Raw genomic sequence first — 17,804 nt, forward strand, 5'->3', positions numbered from 1 at the left:
GTCTAGGTCTGCAATGATCCCAGAGACAGCACTAGCAGCAGTAATACAGGCTTGTGTGCCTTTGTTTCCTGCTTGAAGGGCCGATAACACCAAGGAGACCTGGAAACAACATAAAGCAACAAGGTGGTCAGCAAAAGAAAGCCTCATTACGGAACACTGAGTTAAGACAGTTCTTGAACATGACTGGAATCAACAATTCATTTTGTGGAGTCATTCTGCAAACTTGAATAAATCTCTCCTTCCCCTTTGCCGTATCTGCTCTCTTCGCGCAGTAGTCGTTGTGATGACTAAAGGCTGTCTCAAATTAAAGGGGACTTCAGCTGGGAAGTCCACTTTTCAGACAGAACGAAGCGACCTTCATCACAGGATGAAGCACATCAGTTAAAACTTCCTGGAAACAGAGTCAGAGGCAAGGCAGTGAATTCTGCCAGGATAAATGTCAGAACCAAGAGCTTCTGCTTTCCCTAAGACATGAAAAGAAACATTGGCCTCAAGTGCCCCAGGAGTCATGTCCAGTACACTGATACAAACTTCAACAGAATAGAAATAGGAAGTATTGACTCTTTGAATTCAGACCCTAAATACTGTTATATTTATAGAAAAATCATAGAAAGACAATATATGGCTTGATATCTAGCAACATTATTGATAACTAAAAAAGCTAGAGATCTCCATTTAATCTAATTAACACTGTACTTAGAATGCTCTGCAGCAGGGATGCTGTTCTCATACTATATTGTGGCCCTAAATTCTGCTTTTGCAAGAAAGGAGATGGGGGCTCTGGGGAGATGGATACCAACTTTGAACAGTATAGCTCTTCCTGATGTCTGTTCAGATTCAAAGTTGTTCCCAAATAGGTTGTACCTATGATTATGACTCCTTATCAGCTTTAACTCTTCTTAAAAGATACTGACTACCATGCCTAAGTTTGGATACTCCCGGGCCACGGCACAGTGGGAAATATGTCCAGCTGAGAGCACACTAACACAGGCTGAACAAGTGATGCTTGGTGAAATCTAAAATGAACCGACATTTGATTCTCTATGTTTGTGCCCAACAAAAGGAGAGGCTACCAAAAAAGTTTCAGCAAAGCTGAGCTACTCAGGCTATTTGAAGTGGACATTTCCAAAGATCAAGAAAGCCCAAATGGTTTAAAGATGCAGTTCTAAGTGTGTTAGCTTGGCCCTGTCTTAAAAGGGGAGGACATGGCTACATGAAATCACATGTCATTGACCAACCTCATCGCAGTAACTGTGACCACCCACATGGACTTCATATTTCCAAGGGAGTGCCTCATGAGGCACAAGTGTCATCCCATGCCTTAGAGATTAGCTTTAGACCAGTCTCCCTCTGGTATGAGGCAGCAGTTTTATTATGAGACATGAGGAAGGGCTAATCATGGCCTAATCTAGCATTTGAACTGCACTGAACACTTGAAAAATGAAGAACTGAGTGTAATTCAGCCAGTATTATGCTACAGATGGAAGCTGGAAAAAACCAGAGGAATGTCTTACCTTTTCTGTGACAGCACGAGCACATTCTATCAACTCTCTTTTTGTGTAGCTGTCTGTAGGGCAAATCTGGAGAGCTCCAGCTTTTTGCACAAGAAAGATACAGCCATGGCCAAGTTCCTGCACCCGAGTCCTGATCTGGAACCCTATCTAGATGGTAAAGGAGGTAGAAGGATAAAGGAAGCAAGAGCAAAGTGATTAAATAAATGTCATGCTGGCACATTATGTCAACACAAACGGGAACAGTCCCTGGTGATATTTATTACCAATATTCTGCCCATGGGTATACTCTGAAAAGATCAGAAATAGAGCACAGTTGTAATACCTTCTACTTGTGTAGCACAACTCTATGAAAGGCTCACTGATGAAACAGGAGCACTAGTGAACAGGACCCCAGGAAAGAGAAAGCATGTGTCCCCAAGTTGTGTACATAGTTCAAGCACACACAACTCAACCAAAAATGTTGCATACATTTGAATAGCACAACTTCATCTCCCAGACCAGTACTGTCAATAAGCTGTGTTCAAGGTATGCACAATTGGTAAAAAGTCCACATTTACTCTTCACCACTGAAACTGGGTCAAAACTTAAATTACTGTTTTTGAATCTGGCAAAGTCTCAGCTCTCCAGAACTGACCACATGCATGCAGAATACCAAAATGTGGAAGATCCTGCCCTCACAACTTCTGATTTATTAATAATACTACAGCATAAGCTGTATCATTCCTATTTTGAAATGTGATAGTTTTAGTACCTGCATGTATTTAGGCATTTAGATGTGTACTGTCATTAGTAAGTAAGCAGGAATCATAGCCATTAGTATCACCAATCAAATTATATCAACTTCAGGCAGAAAGTAACATGCAGAAATGGTAATTCAATTTAACAACATAAAGCTGAATGCAAGTTGTCGCTTTTCGTTTAGCTACTGAGCACGAAACACTCAAGTAGTCTATCAGTGGTAGAATGTAATTACTAAGTCAAGGACTCTTTTAAAGTCTTCTGTCTGCATAATCAGATACATCTGGTGACAGTGAGATACCTTCTCACCTAATCTTGACAAAGTTCATCTATGCTCCATAACCAGAGGCACACAATGAAAAGAGAGAGGTGAAAGGATTTCTCTAACTGTGGTCAGACAATATGCACAAACTGGGGTAACAGATTAATTCAAATGAGGCCAACAGCCTGTCTTCCTCTGTCAACAGGAGGAGCGTAAGGCTGCACGGGGAACCTCCTTCTCCTGCATGGCATTTGAACTCTGAGGTATGAGAGATGTCCCATCAACAAGATACTTGTGCTTCTGCTGGTTGCCTGTATCTCAATTTCAGGACACTAAGTTATATGGCTTACAAGCAAGATAAAAAAGCCTATGTAATTCATCAAAACATATGAGATGGAAGGAAAGCTGTATAGTAAATAACTAAGAACTTTCTTTGTATTTGCAAGCTGTCTGCAAGTGAAAGCCACAACTTAGGAGTATCTAACCCAGTCTATGGAATTGTCCACGATCATTGCAAGCTATTTCTTTGTGAAGATGGACTAAGGTTTTGACAAAAGCTTTCTGTTCTCTGATTGGATAATTTTTACAACAAGGTTTGTAGCATAAAAAGTTACACTTGAGTAAAATATTGCATCTTTTGCAGGTTTGTAGGTAGTTGTTGAGGTAGTGTTGAGGTTGAGGTAGTGTTTGCTTGCCTATCAAACAGAGCACAGATAGTATAGGGAGTGGGTGTACAGAAGTGGATAAGAAAGCAAAGGCAGTGAAAATGCCTTCACTGCATTTGAGTCATCACAAAGACATTGGAAAGAGAACACATTACCCAATGGTTTGAAACCCGTTATCTTTCTGATCATACAAGCGGTATGTTTGGCAATGGCTGCAAACATGTTGCTGCAGCTGAGTGAGGTAAATACCCCTTTCTCTTGGCTATTGATTGTATTCCCTACAGTACAAGAACACCCATGTTGACACCACCGTGTACAGAGAATAAAGAGGCCTAAAAATGGCAGACCTCCTCTGGTTCTGCTGTAGCTGCAGCCATTCGGCCCTGGAGAGCCAAATGCCCATAGTCATTGGTCATTTGTGATGCAAGTCCTCCCAACTCTTCCGGGTTAGTAACCGACTTAGTCATCTGAAAAAAGAACACAGGCAAGAGAAAAAGAAAAATGACAGGCATGAGAATAATTTGTTAATACACTCCAGCTTAGAAGCACACTCATTTGTTTGGCCAACTGATGAAATGGGGAAAACCGCTGTCCTCCAGCAAGAACTCCATGAAGAAACTCAGGCAAACATGCTTTATTAGAGTCACAGTAACCAGGCACTTGCAGAACATGGGGAGTAATCAAAGAGCAGCAGTTAGAGCTGGTAATTCACTCTTTGACACAGCAGGGCAATGGGCCAGGGACAGTCACTCGGGTTGGGCGGGGAAGCGGGCGCTGTGAGTCACAGCCACCTTCTTTTGCCAAGGCCAGCCAGCCTACAGCAGTCTCAGCTGGTCATGAGAGCATGACACTGGAAAAAAACTGGGGATCAATGCAAAACATGTCTAAGATGCATGGAGAGGACCCAGAAGAAACAGGTGGGACTACACAGAATGACTCAGTAGAATGCCAGCATAAAAAACTGAATCTCTTTTTAGAAAAAGCCTACCTTTTAACAAGGATATTCCTTCTGTCTCCAATTCACATTAGCAAAAGCCATGGAATTCCATCCTTAGGGCACAATTAGTTTTAGACAAATTTATACTGTTTGCTGATAAGCTGCTGTGTCTTAGATAGCAGAATGATCGACCTGTCTTGACTGCAACAGCCATCAAATTTTTTTTAAATCTTGTCTGTAGCACAGTCTACATAAAACCAAACCAGCAATAGAAGTACTCTTCAAAAACAAATATGGTGTGGCAAGGATTATTGTGAAACAAGGTAGGAAAATCTCATTACAGCAAGTGTCCTTATTCTTTTGTTAAACCCAAGTGGATCACAGAAATGCAAGAGAACCATTTGAGATGTTGATCCACATTAATATGTAAGTATTAAAGAGGTCTGAAAAAATGAACATTGTAAGAGTAGGATGAAGTCATCAATAAACATAAGGTGGTATTTCAGTGACAGTTAAACAGGCTGCTGAAAAAGTATGTAGGTGAGATGTTTTCCTTTTACTTCTTATAGAAAATGAGCCAAATAAAAAGATTTTTGTGCAGAAGATCCACAACATAATCCAGCACTCCTCCCATACAGGGCCACTCCTATGATTACGCCACTGAGATCCAAGACTTAAATGGACTAAATTATCACTTCCTTTGCTCCATTACCCCTAAAGAGATAAGGTTATTAAAAACTAGCAATATAGAGTTGCACAACACTGTACAAATCATTTCACATTCCTTACATAAACTAAAGAGTCTGTACTTGGTTCTAACCAAATATCTTACCATTTCCTGTGCTGTTACAGCAATGGCTTTAGAATATTTCACCACAGTGGTCTGATAATCAACAAATGTTCCCTTGGGATCTGGAGGAGTACCTTCATCCAGCTGCAAGAGGGAAAAATAATGCAGAAATCATTAGTCATACCAAATAGCATACTTTACATGTAATATTGAAATTGTAGCATATGTTAATTTTTATTATTTCATCTCACAAAACATGCAAGTGAGGACAGTGCACCAGGATGTACAGAGCTCAAAAAACACTTTAGCCCATTCTACAAGCACGGAAGAGAATTTACAGTACAGAGTTTCTGACAGCGAGGTCAACTTCTGATGCAAGGTCAAACAACCTGTAGTTCTCAGCTAATGTAGAAAGGAACGTGCAGCAGTTACAGAACAAAGTGTTCCTAAAAGAAGATAACATGAGATTCCTTTATGTGGTAAAGACTTCAATCCTGTGCACCTTTTACTTGACACTAGAAAAGCCAACAGTTTTGATTGAACTAATTAATGCTTTGCAACTATCATTTCCAGTAGAATGCTTTACAAAACATAGCAGAGCAATTCAGGCTTTGACATATTATTCTCTGAAAACAGTTTGCTTCAAGACTGGCCTAGTGATCATTTCGGAGACTAAGCTGAAAGATGAGTAGGATAAGTATGCAAAAATAAAAGGCCAATTAACCTAGGATCACAGTTAAGTACCAGCATATCACCAAATAAAAATCTGTATTAATTCTACTGACAGGTACCATGGAGTTACTTAATGTGAGCACCACTGTGGGCATCAGCTTGATTTCATTATCTGCAAAGCCAAAGAATCTTTAGGTTTCCTGTCACAGTGTGTCAGTCATCAACCATTACCAAAGTTAATCATCAGCAGCTCTTTCAACCCCGTGCAAGGGGGATCAGCTTTCAGGTGTAAAGCAAAAAAGGGGTCTGGATTTCTGTGCTCACCTTGCTCATTGCCTCTGCTATCGAGTCTACCATACCTCCAACCATGCCTACTTCACTTGCAGCTTCATTTAAAGTAACCATGATATCATCCACAGCCTCTTTCATCAGCTGAGCAGCCTCAGTGATGGCATCATGAGTGTGGGATGCCTGGAAGAGAGAAAATGAGATCAGAGAGCATTCTGTGCACAAATCAACGTGCAAATCAAAAGCATAATTAATGAAGACAACCCAATAACAGTTCTGAAAATCCCCTTTCAGGTAAAAGATGAGACAATAATTCTAAGACAAATAAAAACAGAAAAAATTTTCCTTGGAGCAGAAAAAACAAAAGGTTGAATAGGAGTCACTAAGAAAAGCAGCAGGACCTTTTCTAGAAAAAAAATACGTACAGGACCTGATGCAATCAAAACAACTAAGAAAAGCTGGCATTGAGTAATACTTTATTCTCCCACACCCAAAAGACCCCGTGATGTGTGACCCTTTCTGACCTCAGGTGCAATTGGCCACCCTTATGGGGAGCCCTGGCTGACACTTTCTCCTCAGGTGGGTTCCTTGTGTCCTCACACAGAACTGCAGCATCAGTGCTTTGGAGATGTCAGGGGAGCCATCAATGGCCTTTTCACTGCAAACGTATCCCTGAGCCATGCAGTACCAAAGCGCTATTTTTTCTGCCTGACCTGCCCTCTCCCCTCATCTCCCTGCCCTCTCCCACTGCCCATCTCCAATAATCCCTTAGTTACAGAGAACAGCTCCTACCTTGGGGTTTCCTCCCCCTTCTTTGGCAGCATACAGCATCTGTAAGGCAGATTCTGCCAGTGTCTTGCTCTGGTCCAACACTGTCATCTGCTGCTGATGATCTAGTGCTTTGGATGCCACACCAACTGCTGCTAAAACCAACGGTTCGAAGTAACTTGCCAGCTGTGTTACCTAAGAAAGCCAGAACAACCACAGAAAGCCATTAACCCTGTTTTTCACCTGTAACTGAGAGGAACCATGTTCCCTGGGTGCCATGGGGCTGTGGGTTAGCTCAAGTAGAACACTGTCCTAGTGCTTGTGTGCTGTACAGCATTCAGCTTGTATGATGTGCTCAGGTGATTCCATCTGCCCTCACCTTCACACTCCGTGATAATTCCCACTCCTCAGATGCTAATGGTCACTTGAGGTCAGATTAAATCAGTTTCAAATCTGTCACAGGAGCTGCACATTTCTGCAAGAAGCTCCTTACAAATTTTGACTTCATCAGCTGCCCAAATTCTGCTATATATTCATATTCCAACTACCACTCTGTCACCTACTGAGCAAACTGGGACTGTGAGGGGCCCCAGGTCCTGGGGTCACCTTTAATATAGCACAAGAGATAGAAGAATGTAGTCACATGCACAGGTGCTGGCTGCAACAGCCACAGGTAGGAAGACCTAAAACATTACACTCCACCCTCCCACGTCTGCTTTCCTCTCCTTTTTCTTTCTTTGTCTTTTCTTCACATACTTGCCCTCCACCAAAAACCTCAATGAAAATATCTTTCCCGTGGCCCAAAATCTTAACAGGTTTATTTGGCCTCAGCTCCAAGTATTTGAAAATCCCAGGTCTTTCCTCCTTCCACACGCTTTCTTCTGCTTTTTCATAGGAAGTTAAGAACTTACTATACCATGGTCTCCCCTAGTGTCGAGCTGTCCAAGATGTCAAAAACCTTCATAGTGGTCAGACCTTGTACCTTGTGTCCAAGTTGAGCTGCTTCTCCCCGAGCTGCAGTAGCTATGGGATCAATGAGGTGGCCAATTTCCTGGACAACCGATGTCAGCTGCTCTTGTAGAGCCTAATACAAAGCGAAATTGCCAGTTACTATCACAGCTGTTCTTTTCTCAAGTTGTACCAGACCAGAACAATCACCCTCAGATCAACTGACACACTCAGAACATGGCTCAAGTAACTACAGCAGAATGCAGAAATCTGCACTGGTGGCATCACATACTTGCTTATTTCTTCTCCTTCATCTTTTTTTCAACAACAGGAATCCTGAGATAGGCCTGCTCCTCTTTAGACTTACATGGCAAGGCTGAGGAGGGAGGGAGGAAGATGGCTTCCTGCTACTCCAGCTGATGGTAGCAAACTCAGGAGTATCTGTCCTCTCTCACTGGAATGTGACAAAAAACCCCAACTATTCTTGCCCTGACCAAGATTTAGTATCACTGAGCAATCAGAGACACCAGCAGGAGCTCTGATTTAAATCTGAAGAAACATTCTTCAAAGCAGACAATACAGCACAAGAGCAAAAATCTCTGCTGTAGACTTTGAAGCTAGTAGGAGAAATTCCCTGATAAGGAAAGACAAAGGAAAACTATGACATCTCTGAGGGACAGAGATGAGGACTGACCTCTAGAATACTATCTGGGGGACAAGAGCATAAGAAAAGTTTATGACTGAGCTTGTCGAGACATAAATACTGGCTTTTAATTCACAGGCACTTAATGTCTTGGCAGCCACTGGGGTTTAGTTCACTGTCATGGAATGTAAGAGAAAATGAATACTATTTTTGCACTCTGTTGCATTTCTGTACTGCTTTATAAGTAACTGCCATTTTCAGTAATGTTTATTTCAGTTCAACATGGAGTTCAAGATGACTTAATTTAAATAGAAGGGGTATCTCTGACATATGTATAGCTTTATTTAGTCTGAGATGTTTCTAATATTCAGAGTTAGAGCCCAAGAAATCACTGGAATACACAAACAATTTCAGGAAGGGACAGTAGAAAAAGACACTAAATACCAAGGTGAGAATCTGATAAGGAGTTGCTGACTGTTTGTAGGCTCTCTGGCACCACAGCCCTTCCTCAGTGAGACAAAGGCTGAAATAGGAGAGGACTGGTCTACAATACTGTGGGGGCAGGGGAGGAGGCAGGGAAGAAAACTTTTTAAATGAGAACATATCAACACTAACTCGATAGGCATTAAGAAAAATTACATTGACATTTATATCACTGAACTTCTAGCAATAGATGGGTTGCAGGAACATCCTGACTTCTACAGGGCAAGGCACTAGAGAAACACTATCAATAGGTGCAGTATGTCAGGGTAATACATAGGTGTGGTTAAAAATAACGACTTTCTACTGCCTACTAATGGCTGATGATCCTGGTATCTGTCCAGAAGGGATCCGCTTTGACCAGCGTGTGATTTTGCCTAGAAACAGTAAGAATGTCTCCCCTCACTGGCCGATTGTGCAGAGTGCTCAGCTCCAAATCTTCAAATGGAATGAAAATAAAGCTGCAGGTTAAGGCAGGCTGCTCAGTCAGCATCACTCTGTTCCTGTGCCATCTCCCTTACCTCAATGGAGATGTCATCCCTGGTAGCCAGACTCTGACTGACAGCTGCAAGGGAGGCCTGCTCAATGTCTCTTATGCATCTGTTGATCCCATCAATGGAGAAATCACATTCTCTCTGGCCTGGGGCTTTGTCCCTGAAAGACAGACGCAGTGAAGTCAGCATGGTGGGGAGGAGGCAGGCTCTTTCATGAGTGCACACAAATGTACTTCATTACCTGACAACAAAAAGCATGTGGGAGGAGAGCAAGAAGGACAAAGTTAGCTTTGCTTTTCTATCTACAGGAGTACACTGCACAATTTCCTAAATGCACACACGAGTCTCTCTTAGTATCTCACTTAAATCTCCTAACTCTCTCTTAATAATTATGGACAGAAAAAAAAAATGTTGCCTGAGACGCAAAGTGCAAATTCGACCTCCTTGGGATGGACAGAGTGGCTCAATAATGAAGGTCAGCATTAAAATGTAACAGACACCAGAAAAGTATATTCAGATTCCTGTGCAGCTCAATCAACTGTCTCAGAAAAGAGTTCCTTGTGTATTATTACATTAAGTTCCAGGTTTCTTTCAACGAAGGTCAGTTCCTGAGTGCCTTGTCCTGACATGCAGTTTGCTATTTCAGTACAAAGACCAAAAAAACTCTAAATATGGTCACTGTTTGCATGCCATTTGGCTTTAATCAATATTAAGAGGTTAAATACTGAACTACATTTTAAATTTTCAATAGGAAAGGGGCAGACATGTTTAGTCCAAAAAACAAAGAATTTTCACTTCTTGCTACAGCATTCTTGCAACCAGACTGAAAACACTACAGTAAAGAAGAGATAGCAAAGATAATTTATATATGTCTGACCCACTTTAAAAAAAAACAACAAACACAAACAGATACTCAATTATTACAGCTTAAATGTGGACACAAATTACTACAGAAGACTTACCTGATAGAGGTGATAAGACTCTTGATAGAATCTGAGACAGTATGGGAATGTCCTGCTAGTACAGACCATGTGGGAGGGTCTTTTGGATTGATAGCCAGAGAACGAGCAGTTTTGATTAATAAAGAGGAGCTCTCCAGCATTGTTTTAGCAGAAACTAGGATTGGTTCCTGTGCTCGTGATCCCTGTGGTCAGAAGAACACAAAGAACATTTAAATAATTGAGTTCATCCACACTTTCTGCTCCAAAAAATCTGTTCCATTAACAGCATTAAAATGGCATTATCATTTCTTGTATCATGCTATTATATTCATGACTAGCCACCACAGAAATCATCACAGTCCAACTGTTTTCTCTGGAACATACTTAAGAAACACTTCTAAGTTTAGAAAGGCACCATCCAGTTGAGAAATACAAGAAAACAATTACACCTCTCTACTCATAAACCACAGAGATATCATAAAAAACAAACTTGGTCAAAGAACTTGCAAAATCTAACCAAGTGTGCTCTTCTTCCAGGAATTAGCTGGACTACAACACTAATTGGGTCAGCATCTTCCTATCTGTTTTAGCACCAGTAATCTGGTAAATCCAGGCACCACAGGCCTGGAAGGCAGGCTCAGATTCCAGTTACAGCCCACAGCTTTGAAACTGCAACAGTTACCACACCATCTGAAACGCCAGCTGAAAGGGAGGCTGCCAAAAGCAGGAAGGAGCAGTTGGAGAGTCAGTAACTGCACAGAACCTCTACTTTGAAGCTTTTAAGAAGCTTGACTGATTTCCCCTCTCCAACCCTCAAAAACACTAAAAGCCTTTATTAGTTAATTTAAATATACCCTGTTGTAGTTACAAGGGTTGAAGACAGAACTCAGGGGAAAAAATGTAGAAGCCCACAGAAAGTTATTCTTCCCAGAAAATCTGCTTCTTGTCACCCTGACTGCATCATTTTTAGAAGGCAAAATCTGCATCAACGTTCCTTCAACCTGTTTCAGAACCAATTAGGTTCCATTTGTTAAATCCCTTTTCCCCTCAAGAGCAGCTATTACTACCTACTACTACTACTACTACTGAGCTACTTTATCACATGGAAGAATCCAGCTAACAAGATATGTGAGTCACCCGTACTGTATCATGTTACTAACAGGAGACTAGCAGCATTTACTCTGGCCTAACTAGTTTTATCCTACTCAAAGCCAGAAGTTAAGTGAAGGGCAGGAGAATGCCCTGGGAATACTGAGACATTCTGGGGCCAGGTCTTGACACTCACTGCCTCTCTCCTGACATGATTAATTCAACATTTTCAACTTTTTAAGGGCAGAAGTGCAACGCCCTGCCTTACCTCAGTGCTGATCTGTGCTGGGATGCTGACAAACTCTGGATTTGAAGCAAATGCTGTCAGATTTTCCACAGCCTCTATCAAAGGTGCAGTAGCAATTCTGCACTTGTTGCGATTCTCTTCAGAGAAGTCACCATCGAGGGCCTGAAAATTAAATAACAATTGCGTTCTGTCCTAATGTATTTCTTTGCAAAACTGAAGGAAGATGGTTTAATTCTTTAACTTTTGAAACTCTTGCATGCTTATGACAGGTGAAAGTTCCTTCACAAACACAGCTGATGCAAAGAATATGGTCCTTCAAACGTGTCTTTCTTTACTTGGCTGGTTATGCACCCTAAACGTAAAACTGCTGCTTTGCTTCAGACTAAATAAAGACTTTCTGTTGTTGCACTCTGATGACTCTTACACATTGTGTCTCAGCACCTCACACTCCAAACAGTGGAAGTGGATAACAAGGTGATTCCTTCATACAGATTGATTTAAATTATTATATTTTTTAAGCAAATCAATTTATTGCTCTCATTTTCACATGAGTCAACCAATGTCTTTCCTAATCTCATGGGAAATATTTCAATATGAAGGACCTTCTGTGTAATGTAATAGAACCTTGCAGTTCTAAGAGCATAACTATTTTAAGAGACTTTCAGTAGCAGCTAATGGCTACCAGAAGGGTTTAGAATTGTCCTCTACCACTTAACAAGTGTTATTTCTGCCTGCACAAGGAGAAGCCACTTCCTGCCAAACTGTAGGCAGGTAACTGGGAAATAAAATATAGCTCTTAACAGGAGACTATTCAACAGCAGCACCATCAACAGCTTCTGCTTGGTTCCCAGTACTATTATTTTATTTTTCGCTTGTAATTATGGTAAAGCTGTCAAAAATACTTCCACAAATCTCTGCATATTGAGCAGTGTAACATCATTAAAAACCTTCACATTCAGCTGTCTGCAAATTATTCTCAGGGTGCAAGCTCATGAAGTATATCAACAGAGAGATGGCTCAAAACTAGATGGCCCAGCTGCCTCTCCTAATACTGACACTACCCAGCTCTTCCCATCTGAACTTCAGCTCAGTGACACCATCAAATGTGTTTTCCAGTTCAGGTTTTAAACAGAGTAATTAATGATTTCTTAAACAATATGCATCAACAGAAGGTAGAAAAATATTTCTGGCTGTTTGGGTTCTGTCTCAACAAGAAAAAACCCACAAATACAAACACAAATGAAGAAAGGAGCAGAACTAAACAGCATTTGTACCTTGATAGTTTTAACCAGGTTAGCAGTGCTATTTGCAACTTCCTTGGCAGACTGCACAAAGTGTCTCTTGGCAACAGGGTTCGCTGTCTTTGATGAAGCAATGCGACAGGCATTGCACAAAGCAGAAGTATGTTTGGCCACAATTGTGGCAGCTGATAATACCTGTAAACACAGATGGCACAAAACAAGCACACTGTCAAAGGAGCATGACATTTACCATAACCTAGCTCTGCAAAGTCACAGTTCTAAGCTATGCCAACAGTTTCAAACCAAAATGCCTTTGCTTGGTCACAAGTAAAGTGTAGTCACGTGTCCTAACAATGATGGTCTCACTGCAATCCTCTGGAATCACCTGTGATGGGCTGCTTGCTGGATCTACCAAATTCTGGCAAGCCATCTGGATTGCTTGATTGGCTCTGGCAAATTGAATTGGGTCAACAAGACCCTGCTGACCAGCCTGACTGTTTGGATCCGAGATGCCAACCAGGTATGCAGCCTAGACATGGAGAAAGGAAGAAAACAATCCTAAGAAACAAGGCTAAATCCATCCTGATTCTTTAATAAGCTTGCAGTATGTCATTAAACACATGGTGGTCAGAGATGGTTCATAAGTCATACTGAGGTATTACTACAATTTTATTTTTTAGTAATAAATCTCCACAATCCTCTGAAATCAAGATATCTTGCCACTGTTTAAGAAGACTGTCCACTGCTTAAGCAGCTGGTATCCCTGGAAAGATAATTCTTCACTTGCATAGCCAATAGAAAAAGCTTTAATGGTCACAAGCATCAAATTATTTACTGGATAAGCTACCATAGGAGGTGGTGAGGGTTTTCAAACCCCAGTAGAAAACCAACTGACAGCAAATGCACTGCTGCTGACTGTAGGACCCCTCAGTCTGCAGTTGCTGGTCTCACTGCAGCTCAGAATATCCCATGGCCAAATTCACTCTCTTTCTCAATTAAAAGAAGTTTCATGCCTCCCAACAAAGAAGAATTATCTCATCTGGCAAAACTGTATTTGAATATTTCTTGATAAACTTCCCTTACAGATACAATAATCTGTCACCTTGACATGCCAGTAAGGCAATGCAGGGTTAGAAGATTAAGCCCTCACTGAGAAATTCCCTATTTGAGGAAACCAAGCAGCAGTTTCCAGATGCAGCACATAATTTCACACAGCCAAATCCTTCACTGAAGGGGCTGTATCAGCTCTCCAGAGTTCATGTCACCCAGGTATCAGGTAAGTGAAACAACAGTGATCAGTTTCACACTCTAATGTGTTCCAGTAGCCTAAGAATTTTGGTTATTCTGAAAGTCTGAACAAGTGAAACAGGTTGCTTATTATTTTAAATGTCTGAAATTAGTAGTGCTCCTTATAAATTTTTACAAACTAATTCAAACTGGATTCATTCCTTATAACTGTCACTGGATTCTGTGTGCTTCTCCATGACAGAGCAGTTCAGAGCCTGAGCTGCAAGCATGAATTCCACATGCTGCAGCTTTGACATTTGCTTTACCCTCAGAAAAGTTGTCTTGATGTCATTTCCCTTCCTTGTAAAATATGCATGTTAGTGAACTCTGTCAGGTCATTTGTTTGACCACAAAGATGTGAATATCAGATTTATGCAGCCACAACATGGGCTTTCTAAAATAATAAAATACATGTACTTGCTTTTCAGACTTTAGGAGCTTACCTGAGCTGCTGCCTCTGTGAGGCCACAAAGAGCCTTGGATGCAACTCCAACACATTCTCCAAAGACTAAAAGATCCCCAGTTTTTGCATTCTGGGAAATACCAGCCATTGATTCTCCAAGAACCTAAAAAATTAAAAAACAAAGTTACCTTCCCAATATGCTACTCTACTAATCAAAGGCAAGTGGTTCCTGGCCTTGAGCCAGTTCTGACCCACAAACCTCCTTGACTTGGCTACCAAAAATTTTAGCTAGTTAATGACTTCACTGAATTGAGCACATTCTTTTGTGTGGTGTAAGGGATAAGGTGTGCAGGTCACCATTGCACTGACAGTGCAGAACATAAACACTATTACAGTGCAAATGACTGAGGATACAGAATTAACCCTCATTATTTCTGCTGTCATCCTCTAGTCATCACAGCTAGACTGCAGAACATGACAGCCAATGCCACAGCTGCTGTTAATACATCTGGCATCTTCTTTGCCCCCAAACTCACCAACTGTGGAAAAGGAGTTGCATCTAGTCTGCTGGAACCATCTGAATATCAGAATACACATTAATTCTCACAGTCTCCCACTGAATTCAGTTTATTTTTAAAATTCAAAGTAAGATCTGACTGCAGCAGAGCATTAGATGCAAGATGACATGCACACCCATTAAGCATTTTTTTATTCTTTTAAAGATGGAAAGATCTGACACAATTCAAACACATCAAATAACAAGGACATCAAAAGCAAAGCTTCAAAGGAGATACATAGCATGGTATGTTTAAAAATAACTTTTGAGATTTCACACAGATTTTCTGATGTGCCAGAATATCTGGACTGTGCAGACATTCCTCTAAGCTGTTTTGCACAGAACAATAGAATCCATTGCAAAGCCTCCAATTTACACTTTGGGCCTTTCTAACATAGCTGCAGTCAAAACAGATCATGCAAGTATAACATGCTGTCTAATAAAGAGGAAAGGAAGGGAGAGAGAGGGAAACTTTAATGGCATTGCACACCAGTCACTTGACAAAAAATATCTTCCTGAGGCAATATGATTTCTAAGTGATCAAAGACTGAAATTACCTGTAAGAAACCTATCTCAGGCCAAGTTTTATCAAGGAATGCAGCATTCATTTTAGCTACATGTGTTTCTAACATGCTTGGAAAGTTCTGATAATGAACACACACTTTTCAATAGGCAGAGAGGTGGAAAAAGGAAATTACCTTTGAGTTTTCCATCACACCTTCAATACAATCAAAATATGAGAGATCACTCACAGGTTCATTGGGGTTATCCAGCATTCCCTTCACTGTCTGAAATCAGGGAATATACTCTGGTTATTGACAGAGCTTGAAATACTAAGCTGAGAAGAACACATATGATCACAACTATCCACCTAATACCAGCGTAACCTTACAACTTTTCCTCCAGCAAACAAGCTAAACTACACACTAAGGGTTTACTCACAGAGAAGCATGCTACTCATTATTGTGATACATTATGCAGTTACTCTGCCATAGATACCAAATGAGAAGACAGTGACAGCAGCCAACCAGACAAGGAAAATACACATTTAGGGCCCATTTTTATTCATAAAAAACTTTGAAATGTACTAATACCTCCAGTTCTCTGAGCGCATTATCACATTCCTTCTGCCCAGGAGCTTGCTGGGTGCACAGAGTGATGAGCTGGTTTATACTCTCAGTCACAGCTCTAGGAAAAGTAGAAAGGGAATAAAAAAGTATATTTTAAAGTTAAACTGCTCCTCTTTTTTAAATTTTTGTTTCATTAACTGTACACTGCATAAAGATTTAAAACTTTCATATTCTACTACATTTCACATTGTACTACTTCTACTGTGACAGAGTGGAATGCAAGTGCTTTGTGTTGTTTCTCATAGCAAACTACAAAAACCAGTGAGATCAGAGTGCATGAAAAAAATGCCTTGAAGTGTCTGCATGGCATTTAAATTATTTTCTCTAAGAAAACTGATACTCTGTAGGATCAATAACATGGTTAGAGAGATGGATGCTACCGTTCTGACAAAAGGAAACACCATGTGCATACTACACATACACCAGGTTTTATGTTTAAGTTCAGGGCAAAAAGAATGAAAACTAATAGATTTGTTTGACAGACTCCTTTTCAGTAGCTCCGGTGTCTTTGTGTACAGTTTTCCCCAACTTCCTCTGCCTTTACATGTGTCTTGTGTTCTGTCTGTCATACTATAAGCATGTAGTGCTGCTATAAATTCATGTTGTCTGTTACCAAGTTGGTTGTTTTTCTTTAACTGATAAGTGATACTCTGAGTCAATGTATGTGTATTTACAAACACTTTTACAATTATTTATCTCTGCAATACAACATGTATGGTTTCACCAACACATCATCAACACAAACAATGGATTCTCAGCCTCCTGAACATTGGTGATTCGTATGCATCAGAAAAATGTCACTGCATACAGACAAATGATTCTGTTCACTCCCAGAGAAACTGAACACAAAAATATCTTTCTCTGCTGTTTATTTTAATCTCAGAGTAACAAAGCATGTTGACTCAGAAAACATCTGAATTAAAGAAGAAACCCCGAGCTTGATTAGAGGATGCAATGTGGTCCCATGAATATAATCACTACACACCAGTTCCCTGTATCCAGCACACCCAATGTACACACATCACTTTGAAAACTATTTGGAAGCAGCAGAATCAGAAAGGTGACCCCTCAAAACACCAACCCCAGAGTGGAAGAGAGCTGCTAGGACTCTAAAAGCCGCATTCATTCTCACCAAATACAGCACATCAATACTTGGATTCTGCAGGGGACTCAGTCACTGTTGCAGTTCAATGAGACTGTCAGAGGCATTCAAGAAAAACGCCTCCACAAGGACTCCAAAGCTACTGAAGAAGTTGGAGTGTCTATTACAGTTGAAATAAAGGGGGAAGAAAGGAAAAAAAAATACAAGCAGATCAATTGCAATACCAGAAAAGAGAGAAAAACGAAAAGATAAGCCATCAGAAAAAACTTCTTTCCTGTGAGAGTGACAGAGCCCTGGGACAGGCTGCCCAGAGAGGTTGTGGAGTCTCCTTCACTGGAGACATTCCAAACCCACCTGGACGCATCCCTGTGTGATGTGCTCTGGGTGATCCTGCTTGGCAGGGGGGTTGGACTAGATGATCTTTCGAGGTTCCTTCCAAACCCTACGATTCTGTGATGTTACAGACAGGGAGCAAAGGAAGCTGTGCCTCATTTTTAAATTTTCATGAGAAAAGAGAGTAAAAATACTTGACCCTGACTTTATCATGGCAGGGGAAGAGAAAAGAGCCCTGACAAGGGTGTTACAAGCAGCCACAGAGGAGTTGAAAAG

General features: G+C 40.9%; 1 protein-coding gene across 1 annotated transcript in view; it reads right to left on the reverse strand.

The window, feature by feature from the left end:
- TLN2 (talin 2) overlaps nt 1-17,804 on the reverse strand; it is a 93,445-nt gene that overhangs the window by 30,995 nt on the left and 44,646 nt on the right. The window contains exons 27-41 of the mRNA XM_009994513.1: nt 16,058-16,151; nt 15,662-15,751; nt 14,448-14,570; nt 13,103-13,246; nt 12,751-12,912; nt 11,498-11,638; nt 10,162-10,343; nt 9,227-9,359; nt 7,617-7,718; nt 6,659-6,829; nt 5,903-6,049; nt 4,949-5,050; nt 3,527-3,646; nt 1,515-1,661; nt 4-99 (exon numbers count right to left, since the gene is read on the reverse strand). Coding sequence (XP_009992815.1) covers nt 4-99; nt 1,515-1,661; nt 3,527-3,646; nt 4,949-5,050; nt 5,903-6,049; nt 6,659-6,829; nt 7,617-7,718; nt 9,227-9,359; nt 10,162-10,343; nt 11,498-11,638; nt 12,751-12,912; nt 13,103-13,246; nt 14,448-14,570; nt 15,662-15,751; nt 16,058-16,151 — 1,954 coding nt within the window. The remainder of the gene's footprint in view (nt 1-3; nt 100-1,514; nt 1,662-3,526; nt 3,647-4,948; nt 5,051-5,902; nt 6,050-6,658; nt 6,830-7,616; nt 7,719-9,226; nt 9,360-10,161; nt 10,344-11,497; nt 11,639-12,750; nt 12,913-13,102; nt 13,247-14,447; nt 14,571-15,661; nt 15,752-16,057; nt 16,152-17,804) is intronic.

This window comes from Chaetura pelagica, unplaced genomic scaffold (assembly GCF_000747805.2).
Source record: "Chaetura pelagica isolate M959 unplaced genomic scaffold, ChaPel_1.0 scaffold222, whole genome shotgun sequence".
Taxonomy (NCBI): Eukaryota; Metazoa; Chordata; class Aves; order Apodiformes; family Apodidae; genus Chaetura; species Chaetura pelagica.